Genomic DNA, 18961 nt, shown 5'->3' with positions numbered 1-18961 from the left:
AAAAAAAAAAAGATAGATTTGAATAATAAGCAAAATTACATGAACTCATCCATCCATCCATTATCCTCAGTAGGGTTGCAGAAGTTCTGGAGCCATTGGGCAGTGGGCAAGAGACACCCTAAACTGGGCCACCCAGCTGCAGGGGACACAGGGACAGACAACTCACTCGTTCATTCACACCTAAGGACAATTTGGATCGGCCAATTAACCTGACATGCATGTTTTTGGAATGTGGGAGGAAACCGGAGTGCCTGGAGGAAACCCACACAAGCACGGGGCGAACATGCAAACTCCGCACAGGAACGTTTGATCTCATGACCTCAGAACTGTGCCGCTGTGCTGCCTAACTCTCATTCAAACTTTTTAAAATACTCATGGGTTGCGAAATTTGTATTAATTTAACATAAGATGAGGCTCACCTAGAGGGAGCTGAAATGATTGTCCGTCAACTTGCTGTTATGGGATGCCCCAAAAAACTTGTGAAAGCCGGGCAAAAAAACTATGATGTGGTTTGGTCACTTTTCATTAAGATGAAGTATTCTACCTCTAGGAGGGGGTAAATACAACACAATCCCACTTGCAGTTTGATATAAGAAAACAACCAACTGAGATTTAGTTTGATGGCATTGCATTGTACTGAACACAGTATCCTTCACGACCCAAACTCCTGTTAGGTGCATCCAGAAAATAAAGAATACAGAAATCCCTTTTGTTACTTCATGGAGTTGCATCGTTGTGTTCTGATTTTAATGGGTCACTAATCTCCCTGCTTATCATTATGTGACTGCACAGTAGTTATTTGTAAAACTACATTGTAAATACAGTATTTTTTTAATGTAAAACAAATTTTTGAGTCTGTAAAAGGCTTTGTTCTTTGGTTTCAGTGTAAAATGGACAGGGTTGGGTAGGGTGACTTTAACTTGATTACTTTCAATTACTTTGGATTACTCCAATACCAAATATGCTAATAAAAGACAAAAGAAACTAAATATGAATAAAATTATGACTCACAACACATGGTAAGCTTTCTCTCCTGGCTTTGATCTCTTTGATCTCCGGCAAAACAAACATAAAATGCGACAGAAACAAAATGAAAATAAATCCAAACAACTTGCCAACATAATTTTTGCCGTTCCATGTATTCCAAGCCTGCACCAAATTTAGTCATTTTATTCATATTTAGTTTCTTTTGTCTTTTATTAGCATATTTGGTATTGGAGTAATCCAAAAGTAATTAAAAGTAATCAAGTTAAAGTAACCCTACCCAACCCTGAAAATTGAGTATTTAATTGTATAATAATTCTGAAAAAAAATTTAAACTTCGGGGATTTTGCCCATTACTAGTTATCTTTATTCTTAAACAAGGGATTCACTCTATTCTTACATTATATGGGGAGCTGTCCGTTACTGCTTGAACCTGAGTTCAAAATTAGAAGCTGCCTTAACACTTGAGTTCAAACCGCTTTATCATTTGACCCACGCATTTTATGTCTACATCTGTTCATTGTCCATTTGTGTACAAATCACCAATAAATAAAGCAATATGAGGGCCTGGTCAACTTGAACCGTTTAAATTGTCCCAAAAATTGGCCGATTTTGTAGACTCAGGTGACAGGGACAGGAACCTCTCCCAATTGACTTGGGCCAAAAAGAACACTACCTTCCAAAACCGATTATCATAAGTTAAAACACTTGAATTATTACCTTGCTTGGTATTATGAATTAAGCCTTGTTCTCCAATAATTACCGGTACTGACACACAGTCAACCAGAATTGCTTGGTGGATTGCCAAGAGAAATTGTATTCATCATTTGCAATTAAGTGTCTACATCTAAAAGTTTTAAATGTAATTTTCGTGACCTTTGAGTACTTAAATATAATGAACATTTTAATGATAGTCCATGTATTTTTGCATGTTCAAATCAATGTGGCTTACATTTAACGAACAAAGTTTATTTCCACAAGGAGGTGCTAAATTTTACACACTGCCCCCTTTCATTAAATAGCCATATTATAGATTTTTGTCAAATGAAGTCACATTAGAATTACAAATTTTAAGAATGGAATGTGCAGCACCGAAGCTGGGTGTTTAGTGCGCACAGTGTGGAGTTCCAGGGTTCAATTCCCGCTACCTCATCCTCCCTGTGAGAAGTTTGCATGTTCTCCGCATGCTTAAATGGGTTTCCTCTGGGTATTTCGGTTTTCTCCCACTTTCTAAAAACACGCATTTTTGGTGAAAGAGCCTTTCGAAATTGTCCCTAGGTGAGAATGAGCGAGTGAGTCGTCTCGGTGTGCCCTGCGACTGACTGGCAACCAGATGGAAGAATGTATTAATCAAACGCAAAACGTAATTTTCACCTGATCTGGGTTCTTGGATAATAAATTAGAATCATTCCTGTTTCTTAGTTACTCATTGTACAGTAGTCCTTTAAGTCATTTCCCTTAATTATTTGCCTTTTTGTTAGAAGAAGGAAAAAAACACGAAAGTAAATGTACGTGTTTGTCTTGTAATATGTGCTTTTTTCACATAAAGTACACGTCATTCTCTCCTTGCAATATCACACACGTAAGTAACTTATACAATTCTCTCTTTTTTAAAGAAAAAGTTAGCCGAAAACAAATTCCATAACTAGGTCACACAAACTCACTATTGTACAGACCGGGAAAAGGGCGGGGATCTTTCACATTAGACCGACAGGTTCCGCGACCAATGAGGGAGCTCCTTACGGATTCGCCCACTTAAACACTTGTCTCCCTCTGGCGTCGGGGCAACGTACACTCCCCACATAAACATTTCTTCAAATAGGATTTCTTTCGAAAGATCGCCCCCTCGTCTGCTGACGAGCAAGCAATGCCGATCTCCGAGTGGAAATCCAAATCCTGCATGCCACTGCGTAACAAAATCACACCAACTTGCTAACAAGCTGCTATCTGAGAGTGGCCAGTCCCAGTCGGGGTAACCGACCTACTTGATAACTGCGCTTAGAAAAAAAAAACTGCGCTTACATCATCACAACTGGGAAGCGGTGGCTGCACAAAGTCATTCTACGCCATTGCCACTGCGATTCTAGCATGTCAAACTAACTGGAGCTGGCAATTATTGAAGAATCGAAACACTTGTGAAGGACGGGAGCTGTCAAAATAGCAGCTGGTTTCATCATTTCTGGTGAGTGAAAACAACCTTATGTTAGGTGTTCTTTTTAATTGTTAAAAATGTTTTTTTTTCAAACTGCATTTTTTTAAACGCTGTAACTTTATAGCACTTTTTGTGTGCAAGTCAGTCGTTAGGTAAGTGACATGTAACGTTAGCCCCGACATGTAACGTTAGCCCTGGGCCTAGCTTTAGCATACCTCCTAACGTAACCGCAGCTAGCTGTTTTTTTAATTATTTTTAACATTTTTCCTGACACACAAATGTACGACCATAATACAATACAAGATCCCAATAAGAGCATAAATCCCATATTGTTCAAACAACAAACCACGCAAGCTGTTGTATTTTTATCCAATGATGTGCTGCTATGATTAGATGTGCTAATGCTAACTGTGACGCCGTAGTTTTGTAACGCTCTTGCTTTGCACGCCATTAACTCCAATGACAGCTAGAAAACGTTCATTTAACCCACTCTATCCCTTTTCAATTTTGCTTCAGGACTTCGACACTAAAGAAGAGTTATGTCCTGTCCATGTACTTCGGCGGCAAGGTTGTTACTAAATACAGCTCATCGAGGTAAGGAATGCTAAGGTTGCATGATGACATTGTTGTTTTGCTTAGTTGAAGCATGAAATTTAGTCTCTGGCGAACCCAGATGGCTGTTTGTTTTGACTGTCAACTGGTCACAAGAGTGTTTTTTTACTCTCATGGTTTTGTGACACGAAAGCTGATTGTAATGTCAATAAAATGCTCGTTTTGTTTCACTTAATGTGTTTAGGGAAGCTCCATATGATGACATTTACGACGTGTTAACCCAAAAGCGATGGTCAGACTCGTCTATCCACCGTCATAGTTTATTCGATCATCCTTCTTTTGGCCAGATGTCAATATAATGATCCACGTTGTAATCTAAAACATTCGATACGTGTCAACCTCACCTAATTGCTCCTCTTATTGTGCGATGATAAACCTTTTAAACACAACAAGGAATCTATTTACGCACAGCAAGAAACAATGTAGAATAAACCAAAGATAATTTGTGTAAAAAGTTTTTTTATTTCCCAAATAAACAACACAATTCTTTTAGCATTTTCCTTAGTTCTATTCCTAATACAGTAAATGTATTGTTGCTTATTGTACGTAGAAGTGCAGGATTTCAGTCTTCATCTACGATCCCCTTTAAGTAAACACCCAATGTAAATATCTTCTGGTCTTACATGCCCAGACTTTCTTGTGTAAATATTTTGTGTTCATATATATCCAAATTCTTTTTATTTTTTTAATCTTTTTTTAATCTTATCTTTACAGTCAAAATGTGTAACTGGAGTGTCACGTCCAGATTCGTTGTCACAATTTGTTCAACCCATTTTGTAACTATGATGATAACGGTATACAGTGGAACCTCGGTTCTCGACCATAATCCGTTCCAGAACCCTGTTCGAAAAGTGATTTGTTCGAACACAGAAATCATTTTTCCCATTACAAATAATGTAAATCGTTTTAATCCGTTCCAACACCCTGAATGTTTACCTTTGTTTACCTTTAAAACACAAATAACATAAATGTAACCCAGGCTAATCGTACGTTCAAGATTACGCTAACACGAACGTGTAAAAATAAAAAAGGATAAAGAAAAAAATTATAGGATTTTTTACCTTTGTGGTGGTCAGCAGAAGGCGCAGATGGAAGGTGAGAGGGATGGAGGAGGAAGGAAAATTATTGTTTGGAAGCAGAGTCCCCTTCCATAAAAACTTCGGGGAGCTCTTCTGTCTGAGGGGTGCTCACACGTTCAAATCTCTTTGCTACGGATGACTGGCTACATGATATTCTTTTCTCTTAAAATATCTATCCAATGACACTTGCTTCTGCCTTCTTTTTAGCACTTTTCGGAAGTGGTTCATAACAGTGTCATTAAAGTCATGATGACTCTGGTGGCTGCAGCTTCATCGGTGTGGTGAAATTCTGTAACTCGGCCCATTTGCTACACATTTGTTTAATCTCTGATGTCCCCTAGTGTATTGGAGGTGCAATTGCACCTGAGAAAATTAAAAGGAGTAAAAACATTTGATGTGAAACATCCACCCCGGTGTTCGAACTCCGATTTTTTTTGACCGAACAGCGGAGCAAGAATTTCTCAATTTTTGGTTGTACTCCGATTTGTTCGAACTGAGAGGCGTTCGAAAACCGAGGTTCCACTGTATTCTCTTTTTTTTTATTCTCTATTCATGAGGAATCTTGGATGACGTTGTCTACTACCTGTTTTCACATGCTAAATTTGTTATACGGCGTGCCCATTATAAAATGATCAAAATCTATAAGTTGAGAGATATGCATTTGAATAATGACACATTCCTGTTTTACGATACAAAACTATGAAATAATTGCTGAAACGTTCCGCTTACCTGAACAGTTATTGTCAGAATATTTTCTTATTGAAGTTTAATTACTACTTATAAGATATTTTAGCATGTTTTTCCTTGTGAAAAAAAGTTTACACTGTCTTTAAATGAGCAACATTTTCCTACATAGTTTCTCGTTTCGGGTCATCACCACCCTAAAAAAGTGCACAAGATTGGTAAAAATATATCTCTCGCCTGGGCGGCACAGTAGCTGAGTGGTTAGTGCGTCCGCGGCACAGTTCTGAGGTCATGGGTCAAATTCCAGCTACTAGCCATCCTGTGCAGAGTTTGCATCTTCTCCTTGTGCTTGATTGGGTTTCATCCGGGCACTCTGGTTTCCTCCCATTTTCCCAAAACGTGCATGTCAGGTTAATTGTTCGGGCAAAAATGTCGCATGTGTGAATGAGCGAGTGAGTTCTGTCTCTGTGTCCTGCGACTGGCTGGCAACCAGTTCAGGGTGTCCCCTGCCCACTGTCTGAAGATGGCTGCGATGGGCTCCAGCACCCCCATAACCCTACTCGGGATAAGTGGTGCAGATAATGGATTGATATCTCGGCTATGTATAGGAAAAAAAATGTGTATTCACATACTTTTTATCGATTGAGTTTTAAATTCTGTGGCAGCTAAATGTTATTGCACAATTTTTTTATTGAAGTATTATTGATTGCACTATTATTACAATGCACTATTCCCAGCTTGATTTAAAATAACATTTGATTTTCTTATTTTTATACATTTAAAGAATCCAAAGATATGTGAGTTTTCTATGACAAAATGAACAAACGCTGTATTGTTCCAGGTCCTGCTTAATCTCATAATTCAATATTTGCCCATGACGAAACTTTTCCAGAAATCCAAATACTTGCATTTTTGGGGGGGAGGAGGGAGTTTAGGTGCTATGTTTAATTTCCAATTTCCAGTGAAAATATTGTTTTCTCCACATTAGGATTTTCCTGCTCCCGGTTGCAGTTTTATTCTCTAAGTCGTCATGGTTCTAGGGACGCTCATCTACGGCCCCGTGTCCGTGTCAGATCGTTTTCTGAGACGACTGTCTGCTTTGCCTCCAAAGATGGCACCACAAAGGATGGCGGAAATGATGGTGGAAAGGTATCATATTTTAAGCCTGCCTTTTGTGTGTGTGTATATAGTGTGTGTATATGTATGTATGTTTTGAGCTGGATGGGGAAAGGTCACATGTTATTATGCTTACACAGAAAAGCATAAGTGAGGCAAAGAGGGACCCTGGTTCAGGAGGCTCCGGAAAAGGAGGGAGTCAGCTCCGTTGCCCAAAATGCGGAGACCCCTGCACACATGTTGAAACGTTTGTCTGTGAGTAAACATGACAATAGCAAAACTGAGCAAGTTTTGGATCCTGCATTTGGAGAAAAAAATTCATGGAAAAATCCAAATGCTGTGACACGATTGCGTAACTTTTATGCAACTGAGTCTGTTATTTGGCAATGACCTGCTGCTGTTCCTGCATTCCGGGTTCCTGGAAGCAGGATAAAAATATCACGTAAAGACCCGAGTTATGACTTCAAAGCCTGACAGTTAGGAGTAGGCATACTGTAAAAACTAGCCTACAGCTTAATTAAACTTTCAGTCCCTCTGCCAAAATAAACACATCATACGGTTATGGTGAATAATGAAGATGTCAATTGGAATTGGAGGTAGGATTGGGCTTAAAAATTCCAAATCAACATAAGCCTGACCAATGAACTTGAAATAAGGGACCGAGCCCGAAAAAAACCCCAAGTTTTCATATTTTATTTGTTATGCCTTGGTAGGAGGAGCTCGGGCTGGGTTCGTGCCTAAGAACTAACTTTTAATCAAAATCTAGATCTTGAACACTGTCATCATATTCCTTTGAATCACTTACTGTTTTATTTTTTTCATATCCGTGATAGTTTTATAGTAGTCACTACAAAATAAGGAGAGTAAAAAAGTGGATTTTTTGTACTTGCTAGGAGAACAGGGGGAGCCCCAAACTCAGATAAAAAAATTCCAACCTGTTCTAGAAGCTCTCCTCTGAGCCCATTCTTTTTATTAAATCTCCTAGGATGCAAAAGCAGATCCGCCCTAAAGGGTTGGAAATCACAGAACAGCAACATGATTGGCCGGCAGGTCCAATGATGTAAACAACGCATGATAGTCAAAACAATGAGCTACAGTTGAGGTATAAAAGTCAAAATAACAAACTGGCGTTCTATGCAATCTCCTCTGCAGGTATCCAATATTACAATATTAAAAATCGAATAAACTTATCCATCAGTAAGATAATGTGTAATTTGTCGTGTTTGTTTGTCTCAAAGCTTCGACTCGGTTCGTGAAATGTGAAAAATGCCACCACTTTTTCGTGGTTTTGTCAGAGACGGACTCCAAGAAGGGACTAAACAAAGAGCCTGAATCTGCTGCTGAAGCTGTCAAACTGGCTTTTGCACAGAAACCGCCCCCTCCCCCCAAGAAGGTGAGCGAACCCAATGAATGAATGAGGATAATTTAGTTATTGCACTTCGCATTCATGCCGAATACATGCCCCACCAGATATACGCCTACCTTGACAAGTATGTGGTGGGCCAATCCTTTGCCAAGAAGGTGCTGGCTGTGGCTGTGTACAATCACTACAAGCGCATCTACAACAACATCCCTGCTGGCAGTCGCCAGCAGGTGGAGGTGGAAAAACAACCTTCTCTGACACCTCGGGGTTGGTACCGTTTGTTTATCAGCTTTCTATTTTAAACAGTTATTGCGCACTGTTGCTGGAATGGACACAGTGTATTTGTTGCTTTGCACAATGGGTGGAGTCGGGCACTGCCTCCTTGCATCAACAAATAAGAGTTTGCATAATTGAGCATCACTTGTTGGCTGTATAATTTGGCATTTGTTCAAAAATGATGTCACACCGTTTGAATGGCATATTAAGTTCTGCATTGCTGCCTTGTTCAGTGCTAATTAATGATAATATTGATGTGAGCACTTTGATCCTCTTCCTGTAGAGCTAGAGATGAGAAGACGAGAGGATGAATACAGATTTACAAGTAAGTGATCGGGCCGCCATTGTTATTTCTTTGCCATACATTTTACAAATGCCAAATTTTACAGACATGATTGTTTCTTTGTACAAAATTTGATTGACCGAGCCTATAAATGAAGATCAGCGTTTCTTCTGTTGACAACTACAACATAGTTTTTGATCAAACAGAAAAATAGAAGAGTAAAAGTCTTTTGCAACTAAAATTGTATTTTGTATACTTCTGAAAACATTGTTTACTTATTGTTCTATGTATACATAACGGAAGTTGATTCCCAGTAAGTTTTCAGAAATGAGTTGTCTTTGTTTGTGTTTATTTTTTGACCAATAAGTCGCTTTATCGTGTATTGCAACCGAGTGCTAAAAAGCACAAGGACGAATACTTACTTCGGCGACTCAAACCAAAACGCATCATTCAGATTTTTTTTTTTAGCCCAGCCTTTAGTTTTTATGGTACTTGTAGCAACAAGATGGTCGACAATTACGTCTGCTCCCTCTAGGTGAGGTTCAAGTACTGTAATGTAAAAAAAAAGCAAATTCCTAGACCTACGAATATTAAAAAAAATCCCCGTTTAAGTGATGTTCATGTATACATGATTATTTCCATCAATCCTTTTTTTTTACATTTTTATGTCACTGGAAGTTGCTCAATATTCAACACTGTACAGTTAAGTTAAATTATTCAATTTAGTATAACTAGTTTCAGTACAATTGAATCCAGCATTTAATTGTATTATTTTGATGATCGTATTATACCAAAGTGATTGTCACTACATTAAGCTGTAAACTTCAATTTGGCTGGTTCATAGAAGTGAAAGTAGGCAAGCAGTCAACTTAAAAATAAATTATATGACAGTTAGTATGCACTCAGTGGCTTGACCTCGAATCAGCTATCCGAACTGTGTCGGTTACTTGGCAAACAATACGATAAAGTATCCCACTGACCTACATTTACATCTGCACTTTTCTATTTACAATCCCGCTCGGCTCATATTAAATCCACCTTGGCAAAGGGCCCCGCCACAAGTATTTTGAGTCCAGTTTTTCCCTGCTCGCATTTGAATGAATGAAGTGACCTATTTCAGATTCTCACTTGTTATTGTTTATAAAATGTCTTATCTGATCCAAAACAAACCTGTTATCCAATATAACATGAACGTATGTTTTGTGTTGGCAGAGCTACTGCAGATCGCAGGGATCAGTCCCCATGGCAATGCTCTTGGTGCCTCCATGCAGCAGCAGAGCAGCCAGCAGGCCCCCCAGGAGAGAAGAGGTGGGGAGGTGCTGGACTCAACACACGTCGAGATTAAACTGGAGAAGAGTAATATCATACTTCTCGGTCCCACTGGCTCAGGTAGCACTTTGCCCGCGTCCGAAATCTTCCGCTTGTCGTCTTTCGCATGCGGGGTGGAGGAACCTCATGAATATGTCAAACGAGCTCCTGAATATTTTTGTAGGGAAAACGTTGTTGGCGCAGACGCTGGCTCGCTGCCTAGATGTTCCCTTTGCCATCTGCGACTGCACCACCCTCACTCAAGCCGGTTATGTGGGAGAAGACATCGAGTCTGTGATTGCCAAACTGCTGCAAGACGCCAACTACTCTGTGGAGAAAGCACAGCAAGGTGGTTGGCTAGAGAGATGAGGGGCCGTGCATTCCAACACACACAAGCTCATATCATCAAAATGATAAGGAAGCTCTAGCTGTAATATAAAGGGGCAGTGTGTATTTTGTAGAGCAATTGAAAATTAGTGCTAAAACATGGTTCCCCGAGGTAGTAAAAACTTGAGTCTTAAATTTAATATCCACAAATTAAGACCTTGAAAAGGTTCTACATTTTGTCTACATGTCTTAAATTTTTCTCTCAAATGTCTTAATTTTTCAGTGTCTTATCTGCTTGAGAGAGCTCATTTCTGTTTAATGAGTAAACAAAAAAAGTATGGAATATTTTGTCATGAAATTTATATTAATTTGCAACAACTTTATTTATCTCTGACCAATGTGTTGCTTGGAAAAGAACCCTGTTTTTACAGGACTCACATATGTTGAATATTGTGATAATTGATTTCTATAATGCAGTTAAAACCCAATGTCACACATCCTGGATTTGTTACCAATTTAACAAAAATATTACAACCCTTTTATTATTTCCTTTTGGTCTTAAAACCTATTGGTATACTTTTTCATGATTTTCTAATATTGTGAGATGGGATATTTTCTCCACAATCGCGATATTAAAACAATTAAAGGCTCGTAATATTTCAATTGATATGTAATGAATTTCGAATATATAATCTTTTTAAAACTGCATTGCAGAAAACAAAGAACCACCACCATATACAAATTTTATGAGACAGGCCTTTAATTATAAAGGAATACTAGAAACATTAGGGTAGTTACCACAGGTTGGTGACTTAAAATTGCTATAGGGATAGATTTTGATGTTGTACCTCATGTTTAGGACATATTTAGCGGGTGATAACCATGACGTCCTTATTTGTAGGAATCGTCTTTCTGGATGAGGTGGACAAGATCGGCAGCGTGCCTGGCATCCATCAACTCAGGGATGTTGGAGGAGAGGGAGTCCAGCAGGTCAGAATTGAAAGAATAGCTTTAAAAATTTGATTCATTTTTACTTGTTTTAAACATTTTTAACGCTGATTTTAACTTGTTTCTCCATCAATATTGCAACTGTAAGTTTTCCATGTGTTTAATTGCGGCAAAATAAGCATTTTTTTCTTAATTTATCAAATTTTTTATATACTAGCAATTCTCTATTTCTGTGGCTTGGGCTGCAGTAAGCACCCAAAAAGAAATAACTTCACTGAACTAACTAAAGAATTTCCTACCTAAAATATTAGCTTGGCTCATCACGTCAGTGGGTTGGCCTACATGTGCAAAAAACACAATAAACACAACGGGGGCCTAAGACGGGCAAAGCCACCCAACGGTCTATGGTTGTGCGGTGTCCTCATACTCTCGCTTCACCCAATCTTTTTTTTACGGTTTAGTCAATTGTCTCCGATTTTGTTTGTAAAGGACCACATCTCATTTTATTGTGAGTTGGTTCATTTTATTGCCTTTTTCCTCTAATAATGGGTCACAAGAAAATTGGTCATAAGGAAAGAAAAGCGGAAAGCGGTCAATTTGAATAAGGAAACAATTGTGAAAAAAGAATCGTGTATAAAAAGTGTCTGCAATCCAAGCGCTGCATAAAAGTGCAGTAAATTCTCAAAACATTTAAATAAATACCGTGGTTTGGGTAGATGGTTCTTAAATATTTTGTGTACATATTTCTATTTAATATGTGCCTATTTTAAAGCAGTTTTATGGAGTCTGCTTTTACGTTGTAGGCTGACATGCTATCGTATAGTCATCAAATATCCCTAAATTTGAGTAATAGGTCTCAGCCAGTTGGACTTAAATTTTTGGGTGTATTTTTTTCTCAGGGGTTGCTTAAGCTTCTCGAGGGCACAATTGTCAACGTCCCTGAGAAAAACTCCAGGAAGTTGAGAGGAGAGACTGTGCAGGTGGACACAACAAACATCTTGTTTGTTGCTTCTGGTGCTTTTAACGGCCTTGATAGAATCATAAGCAGAAGAAAGAACGAAAAGGTATTTTTCAATGCCGGTCGTCCAACATCTGGTCATGTTTACTTTATTTTTTGTTAACTTTTGTTCTCCATCGTCACTCCTTTTAGTATTTAGGCTTCGGAACGCCCTCCAATCTGGGCAAAGGACGCCGTGCGGCAGCCGCAGCAGACCTGGCCAACACCAGTGGCGAGACTGACACGGTGGCCGAGATCGAAGAGAAGGACCGGCTGCTGACTCACGTAGAGGCCAGAGACCTTATCGAATTTGGAATGATCCCCGAGTTCGTCGGACGCCTTCCCGTAGTGGTGCCGCTGCACAGCCTGGATGAAGAAACGCTCGTCCGCATCTTGACGGAGCCCCGCAACGCCGTGGTGCCACAGTACCAAGCACTCTTCAGTATGGATAAAGTAAGTGAAATCGCTTAGTCGGCAGTTCTCGAATTGATGGAATAGTGTCATTCAACATACGTTTTGAATTGCAGTGCGACCTGAATGTCACTCAAGATGCCTTGAAGGCCATCGCTCGCATGGCTTTGGAGAGAAAAACTGGAGCACGTGGCCTCCGATCGATCATGGTTTGTAATTTGTAAAAATTTTTTTTTTAAGAAGTTTTTTTGATACATTCAATGTAGTTATGTGTAGCGATCCAGAATGGGCCATGTGAAATTCACTTTTCGGGTGGTTGGTTGGGTTGTGAATTTTTCTATATTAAGTGTTACAATTCTAAATTTGGTGTGACAAGTATTAGAACACTGGTTTTGGAATGCGGATACCAGCACCGCTTGGAGTACATCAATGGTTCCCAAACTTTTGCAGGCTGGCGCCCCCTTGGATCCCCAGTGTATTCCTAGCCTCTGATTGGTCGGCTGTTTTAAAACTCAAACAGTAACAATTGTGGTTGGCCAAAACTCCATCACTCACTACAAAACCTTGAAAAAAACCGCAGTGCTTTGCGGTTTCATAACCGCACTATGTTTAAACTTCTGACTTCGAACTGCCGCCCCCTTACCCCCTGGGGGGAGGGGGGCGCGGTACCGCCCATCTAGGGAACTACTGGAGTACATGATGGTTTAATGTAACTCTAAAAGGTAGTATCAATGCATAATCAGACCCTTAAATCTCCGCTGCTAGAAAATATCATTTTTTTATTATTTTAATTTACTCTTTTAACTTGTATTTCTAAATGATCTGCATTTTTGATCTGCATTTTTATATAGCGCTTTTCAAGTCAATGAAGACTTCCCAAAGCGCTTTACAATGTGCTTCACATTTACCCATTCACACACACTCACACACCAACCTGATCCCAAGACGAGCGCTCTACCTCCTGAGCTAATGCCGCCTAATATTTCTCTGAAAAACTAAAATGTTCACTTTAATTATGTTTCCTATTTCACTGGAAAATGATAAGAAAAAAATGTTTCATTTTTAGGTCATTAAGTTACAATTTTCAGGACTATAAGACACTTCTGATTATAAGACACATGACATTAAAACTACAGTAAGAGCAAAGTTGCATGAAAAAGGTCATAACATTTAAAAAGTATATATTAGGACCCCTGTTTCCACACCTGAATTGAATTTTACTTTATTTATAAATGGTAACCCTATGTTGAATAATTTATTTGTGGTTAAGCATTCCCACCTCTACAGCTCACCCAATCAAAGTGCAATGAGCGGTTTGGTGGCGTTTTGACCTGTTTACTGTCCGTTTGTGGGTTACCATCATGAAGTATCAACAGTGAACATACATAGTCAGGGTTCCTGCAGATCTGTGAAAAGTCTTAAAAGGCATTGAATTAACTATTCGAAATATAAGGCGTTAATTGGCATTACAATTTCTTGAATACTATTTTCAAAGGTCTCAAAAATGAATGTGAAAACATGAATAAGATTTGTGTTTTTTGAACTAAAACGATTTAGTAACTTTTTAAAATATTTTCTTAAGTGGCAACATGGAGTGGCCACAATAATGGAACGACAGTATCAAAATGGTGATTTGTTTTCAGTCTGGCCTTTCAGAGCAGACACATGTCGTAGATTTACCCACAATACTCAAAGCAACTTTGGACAAAGACGTTTACTTAGTTTAGACCATGTGAAAGTGTACATATAATGAGAGCGTTTTACCGCCATGGCTTAAAGCTGTGCCAGGTATTGTGTGTGATGCAAGAAATATGATGTTTTTTGTTTGAACTGTGGGTTTTTTGTTGACTAGTTCTTAAATTTGATTTCAAAAGGCATTAAAAAGTCTTAAATTTTAGTTGCCTTAACCTGTAGAACCCTGATAGTTTAATGAGCTTCCCTTCAAAAGATTTCTTAGTGACCTATTGCCAAAACTTGGTAAGTTGTAAACTGTAAACTCTTGTTGAAAAAGTACCCTATGGACTAGTCCTACTGGACTGAACTGCTAATCCTTCAGTGCTGCTTCGCATGTACCAAAATCGAGGATCCAATTCCATGACTTTGGAATGCCACAGAGAAATGTGCTGCGGTAATTTTTTTTCTCAGAGCCTATGTACTATGAAAAGAACCATAAATGGCTCGCAAGCTAGTGGTTCCTTACCTCTGCTATAGGGTGTAGAAATCAAAGAACAGCAACATGATTGGCCAAGAGAATCAGTGAAAAAAGGTTGTAAGATACTGTATTAGAAAGTAGTATGTGAGGTTATCCACTTCAAAACACAATTTAAGGAAGATTGCGAACCCAAGTAGACAAAAATAAAAGCCCCAGCTTATTGACGTGTTATGTTGTTTTCTTAAATCAGTTTTTATCTTAATATAGGTGTAATTATCAATTCTAGAAAAGAAAAATGAGATACTGATCTGAATTCCGCCATACACTGTTCCCTGCAGGAAAAGCTTCTCCTGGAGCCAATGTTTGAGGTGCCGCACTCTGACATCATGGCTGTCGAGTTGAACAAAGAAGTGGTCCAAGGGAAGATGGAGCCTCGATACATCAGGTCAGGCCTGTGTTCAAATATTTACAGCAGTGGTGTCAAATCCGGCCCACCAACTGGCTTAAGCCGTCCCGTGAGACAATGCTGAGAGAGGCACAAGATAAAAATGAGCCGCATCACATTGAACAATGACTTGGAGTTCAAATATGTGCGTTCGATGTCATCAAAGAGAGGTTTTAGGGTAGTATATAACTGTATATGCGCAATTAATCAGTCGAAAATGTGCTGACCACAGTTGTAAAACATTGAATACAACCTCATTTCTCGACCCACAAGACAACTATGGTTTATTTTTAGTAACAATATCTGAATCACTTGCGCAGATATTTTATAATAAGTGCGAGGGCTGGTGCGCAAAGGGTAGGGGGCTCTTCACTTGTTTTTCATGCTCTCGCCGACACTGATGAGTAAATCATTGATGTTTTGTGTGATTACCAATAGAGTTATAGTTAGATGGCTGCGAAGAGGAAATATTCTGCATATGACTCCTCTTTCAAGCTCAAAGTTTCCGATCATTGCTGAAATTCATCGAAATCGAGCAGCTCGTTGAAAATTTGCTTCACAAGAGACAAATGTTAGAGAATGAAGAAATCAAAAAGTCGTCCCAAAAGATGTATCTAAAACCAAAAATGCCGACGAGGCAATAATTTCTTTGAAGTGTCTAATGATGAATCGGACTTTGAAGGAAATTAAGTATTGTAAATTTGATATCGGTTTTTAGTTCATAGTTAACGTTGTCAGTTATTTTGATTATGGCCGCACGTAGTCAATATTTGTCTCTTACTGTAAAATGCTTCGCTTGAGCTGATGAAGCGAAATAAAATTTTATACTGACTTTTGATCAAAAATAGAAGTGCATGTTATATATGAAAAAATACATTATTTTTCTTTCTGTGTGGACTGGTCGGCGAATCGGTGGTTGGGGACGCATGGTTTACAACATTTGGAAATGTACGGAGATTACTTATTTTGATAAAAAACAAACTTAGTTTTGATCCTCACACGTGTTGCAGGGCTCCAGCCAAAGAGCAGGCAGAAGAGGACTACGATTCCGGCATCGAAGAGGAGAACTGGCCTCGGCAGGCCGACGCGGCCAACAACTGAACCACGCGGTCCGTTTCACATTAGGACACTTTGCTACCATTTTTCTAAATCCAACTCCAGGTTGCTTCCAGGCCCCACAAACAGAATGTTGGGGATCATGAAGGTGTTTGTGCCCAGGATGTTGTCATCATGAACAAGTAGTGTCACAACCTCAGGTCCTGTCAGTGTGCGTGTGAGAGTCAGTATGTGTGTGTCTAAGAGCCCACTCGCAGATTGGACCTTTATACAATTATTTCAATCTCTGGTGATTGTTAACATTTTATCTATATCAAGATAGTACATTTTTTATCCGAAAGAGATTTGTAGCAATGTGACTTTTTTTTTTTTTGTGGTGACTGTCCACAGATAAGGGAAGCAAAACAAATAGATGGCACCAAGTGTGAAGAGTATGGTAATAAGAGGGATGTGGGCGGGGCTTGTTAAGTACATAATGCCTTATATGAGGAAGGCATGATATTCCAAGAGCGCCTCTTGAGCACCATTATAACATAGAAGCAGGCATGTCAAACTCGGGCTGGATCCAGAATTTCTGTTCTGTGGCGGGCTGAATTGGTAAAAAAAAATGTCAATGCCAAATAATTAGCTTTATGTTTCAGCATACATTTGTAGCCTACTGTACAAATTATAATCACGGATGATAAAAGATAGTTTCAAAGCACAACACATTTCTTCACAAACAACGAGAAATAATATTATCAAGTTTGGCATTGAATGTGTTCTTTATTGGTTTATTTTACCAGTTGAGTAAATGCAACTTTCCATTTTAACTGACTCGGCGCAAACATTCCAAACATAAACAAACTCAAGTGCGACCTATAAAAAAATATATGCTAGCCTCAATTGTCATACTGCTTTGAAATAATTAAAAAGGAAATGCAAAATAAGTTTTAGCAGTGAACGAGCCAACTCTAGCAGAGAAAATACTACACAATATTGTCTTTAACATGAACCAGACTGGAGGTCAATTCTTTCACTCATTTACTTCCCCCTAGGGGCGGGAAGGAGCATTTGCTTTGAATTTATGAACAAAGAAAAAAAAAATCATAATTTAGATGGAGTCAGAAACACGCTTCCCTTCAGAAATTTCCAGATCCGGCTCGCGGGCTGCATGTTTTGACATGGCTGACTTGGGGACTGATCCCCCAAAAAGTAATAATGCAAAAAAACGCAACATGAGCAGCTCAACAAACGACACACAAAAAGTGATGGAGTTTTTAAACAGCCTCAATGTTTATTAATCGGTTATGAGCCCTCTTTTTTTTTCCAATTTTTAGAAAATATAAATTGTATTGTACATACATGCATCCATGTGTTTATCTCAGACTGAGGACTGTTTAGTCGCCGGTGTTTTATGTGTTTATTTTGATTTCCATGAGAACTCAACAGAAACAAATGATCTCGGTGGAAAAGTTCTAAAGTACGTTCCCTTATTGTTAATTTTATGTCTCGCTCGTCTATAGTGACGTCATATTCTGTTGCCAATGAGTGGGATTTTGTTCAAACGCCCTTCACCTGAACGATGCTGCTTGTATTCTTCAAATGTGCGATGAGATAATTAAATTGGATCTCCCCAATCTTTAGATGCATTTTTTTTGTATTCAGTGTTAGAACAATAACCCATCCTCCCTTCCTTTATACTATTCCCTGCTTTAATCATTTGACATTTTCAGCAACGGTAAAAAGGTAACATACAAACGTGCCAATTAGACTTGCCGCTGATCAGAATTCACTGTCCATGTGTTTGCAGAGGGTCATTTAAAGGGACATTGTGTATTGTTTAGCGCCTCCTATTGGTAAAAAAGTCATTAAGGAAAAAAAACCATTGATTTAATTTAGAAGCAAAAACACATGAACAATCATCTAACCGTGTACTTTAGATACACATAAGTTGAGATATTTGCAATCATTTTACATAACATGAGCCTCACCTAGAGGGAGATGACATGATTGTTGGCCATTTTGCTGCTAAGGGTATCTAAAGACCAAAAACTACGTAAGTCTAGGCAAAAAAAATGAGAAGAAAAGTTGCGCCATTTTGTTACTTTGCGTTGATATCAGTGATTCTTAACTATCCTTCGCCATTCACATCTATCATGAGCACCAACGCTTGCATACAATGAATTAACCGACCTTACATCCAGAGCATGACTCACACCATCCATCCAACTATATTTCCCAGCACTATATATATTCTTTAAGTTAAACGGCCTTCATCCATTCTTTCCATATGTCCAAACCATCTTAGAACATTTTCATCAACCCTCTCAGCAAGGTCTCTCACCACACTAGTTGTTCTCCATACTTTTGCATCCTTTAACCCAGCGGTAGGGAACCTATGGCTCGGGAGCCATATATGGCTCTTTTCATGAGTACATATGGCTCCGAAATAAAACGTAACTATTGCACATCTTTGTGGCGTTCCAAAGTCAAGTGATTTCATCCTGATTTTGGTCCATATAAACTTAATGCTGAAGTTCGATAAGAAACCATTTAAACTGATAAATAAAAACACTGGCAAACAATTTTGATTGGGTGAGCAGTATAGGTGGGCGGATCCCTGCACACAGCGCAGGACACTTCCTTCTCACTCTCTCGCTCAGTCTACACCGAAAGTGAATATGACAATATACTTATCGTTTGCAGTAATTTGTGACGTTTTTACAAAAGAACTTTGCATGCACATAGTTTTGAAACCGTTATTAAGGACAAATTTCATGGAAAAA

General features: G+C 38.8%; 1 protein-coding gene across 2 annotated transcripts; it reads left to right on the top strand.

The window, feature by feature from the left end:
- Positions 1–2756: 2756 nt before the first annotated feature.
- Positions 2757–17812, top strand: clpxb (caseinolytic mitochondrial matrix peptidase chaperone subunit Xb). Of its 2 annotated transcripts, XM_088340064.1 has the most exons (15): positions 2757–3166; positions 3653–3730; positions 6500–6660; positions 6768–6882; positions 7866–8020; positions 8098–8257; positions 8550–8591; positions 9762–9938; positions 10042–10206; positions 11086–11174; positions 12032–12196; positions 12283–12582; positions 12657–12749; positions 15031–15137; positions 16148–17812. In XM_088340064.1, the coding sequence occupies exons 2-15, from the start codon at positions 3676–3678 to the stop codon at positions 16236–16238; spliced, it is 1875 nt and encodes a 624-aa protein (XP_088196190.1). In that variant the 5' UTR covers positions 2757–3166; positions 3653–3675; the 3' UTR covers positions 16239–17812. The 2 variants fall into 2 exon arrangements, with proteins under 2 accessions (XP_088196190.1, XP_088196191.1); XM_088340065.1 differs by lacking the exon at positions 8550–8591.
- Positions 17813–18961: the final 1149 nt, after the last annotated feature.

This window comes from Urocampus carinirostris, chromosome 7 (genome assembly GCF_059441175.1).
Source record: "Urocampus carinirostris isolate Australia breed hairy pipefish chromosome 7, RoL_Ucar_1.0, whole genome shotgun sequence".
NCBI classification, from domain to species: Eukaryota; Metazoa; Chordata; class Actinopteri; order Syngnathiformes; family Syngnathidae; genus Urocampus; species Urocampus carinirostris.
The sequence above is the reverse complement of the archived record's forward strand: the minus strand, read 5'-3'. Positions and strand labels throughout refer to the sequence as shown.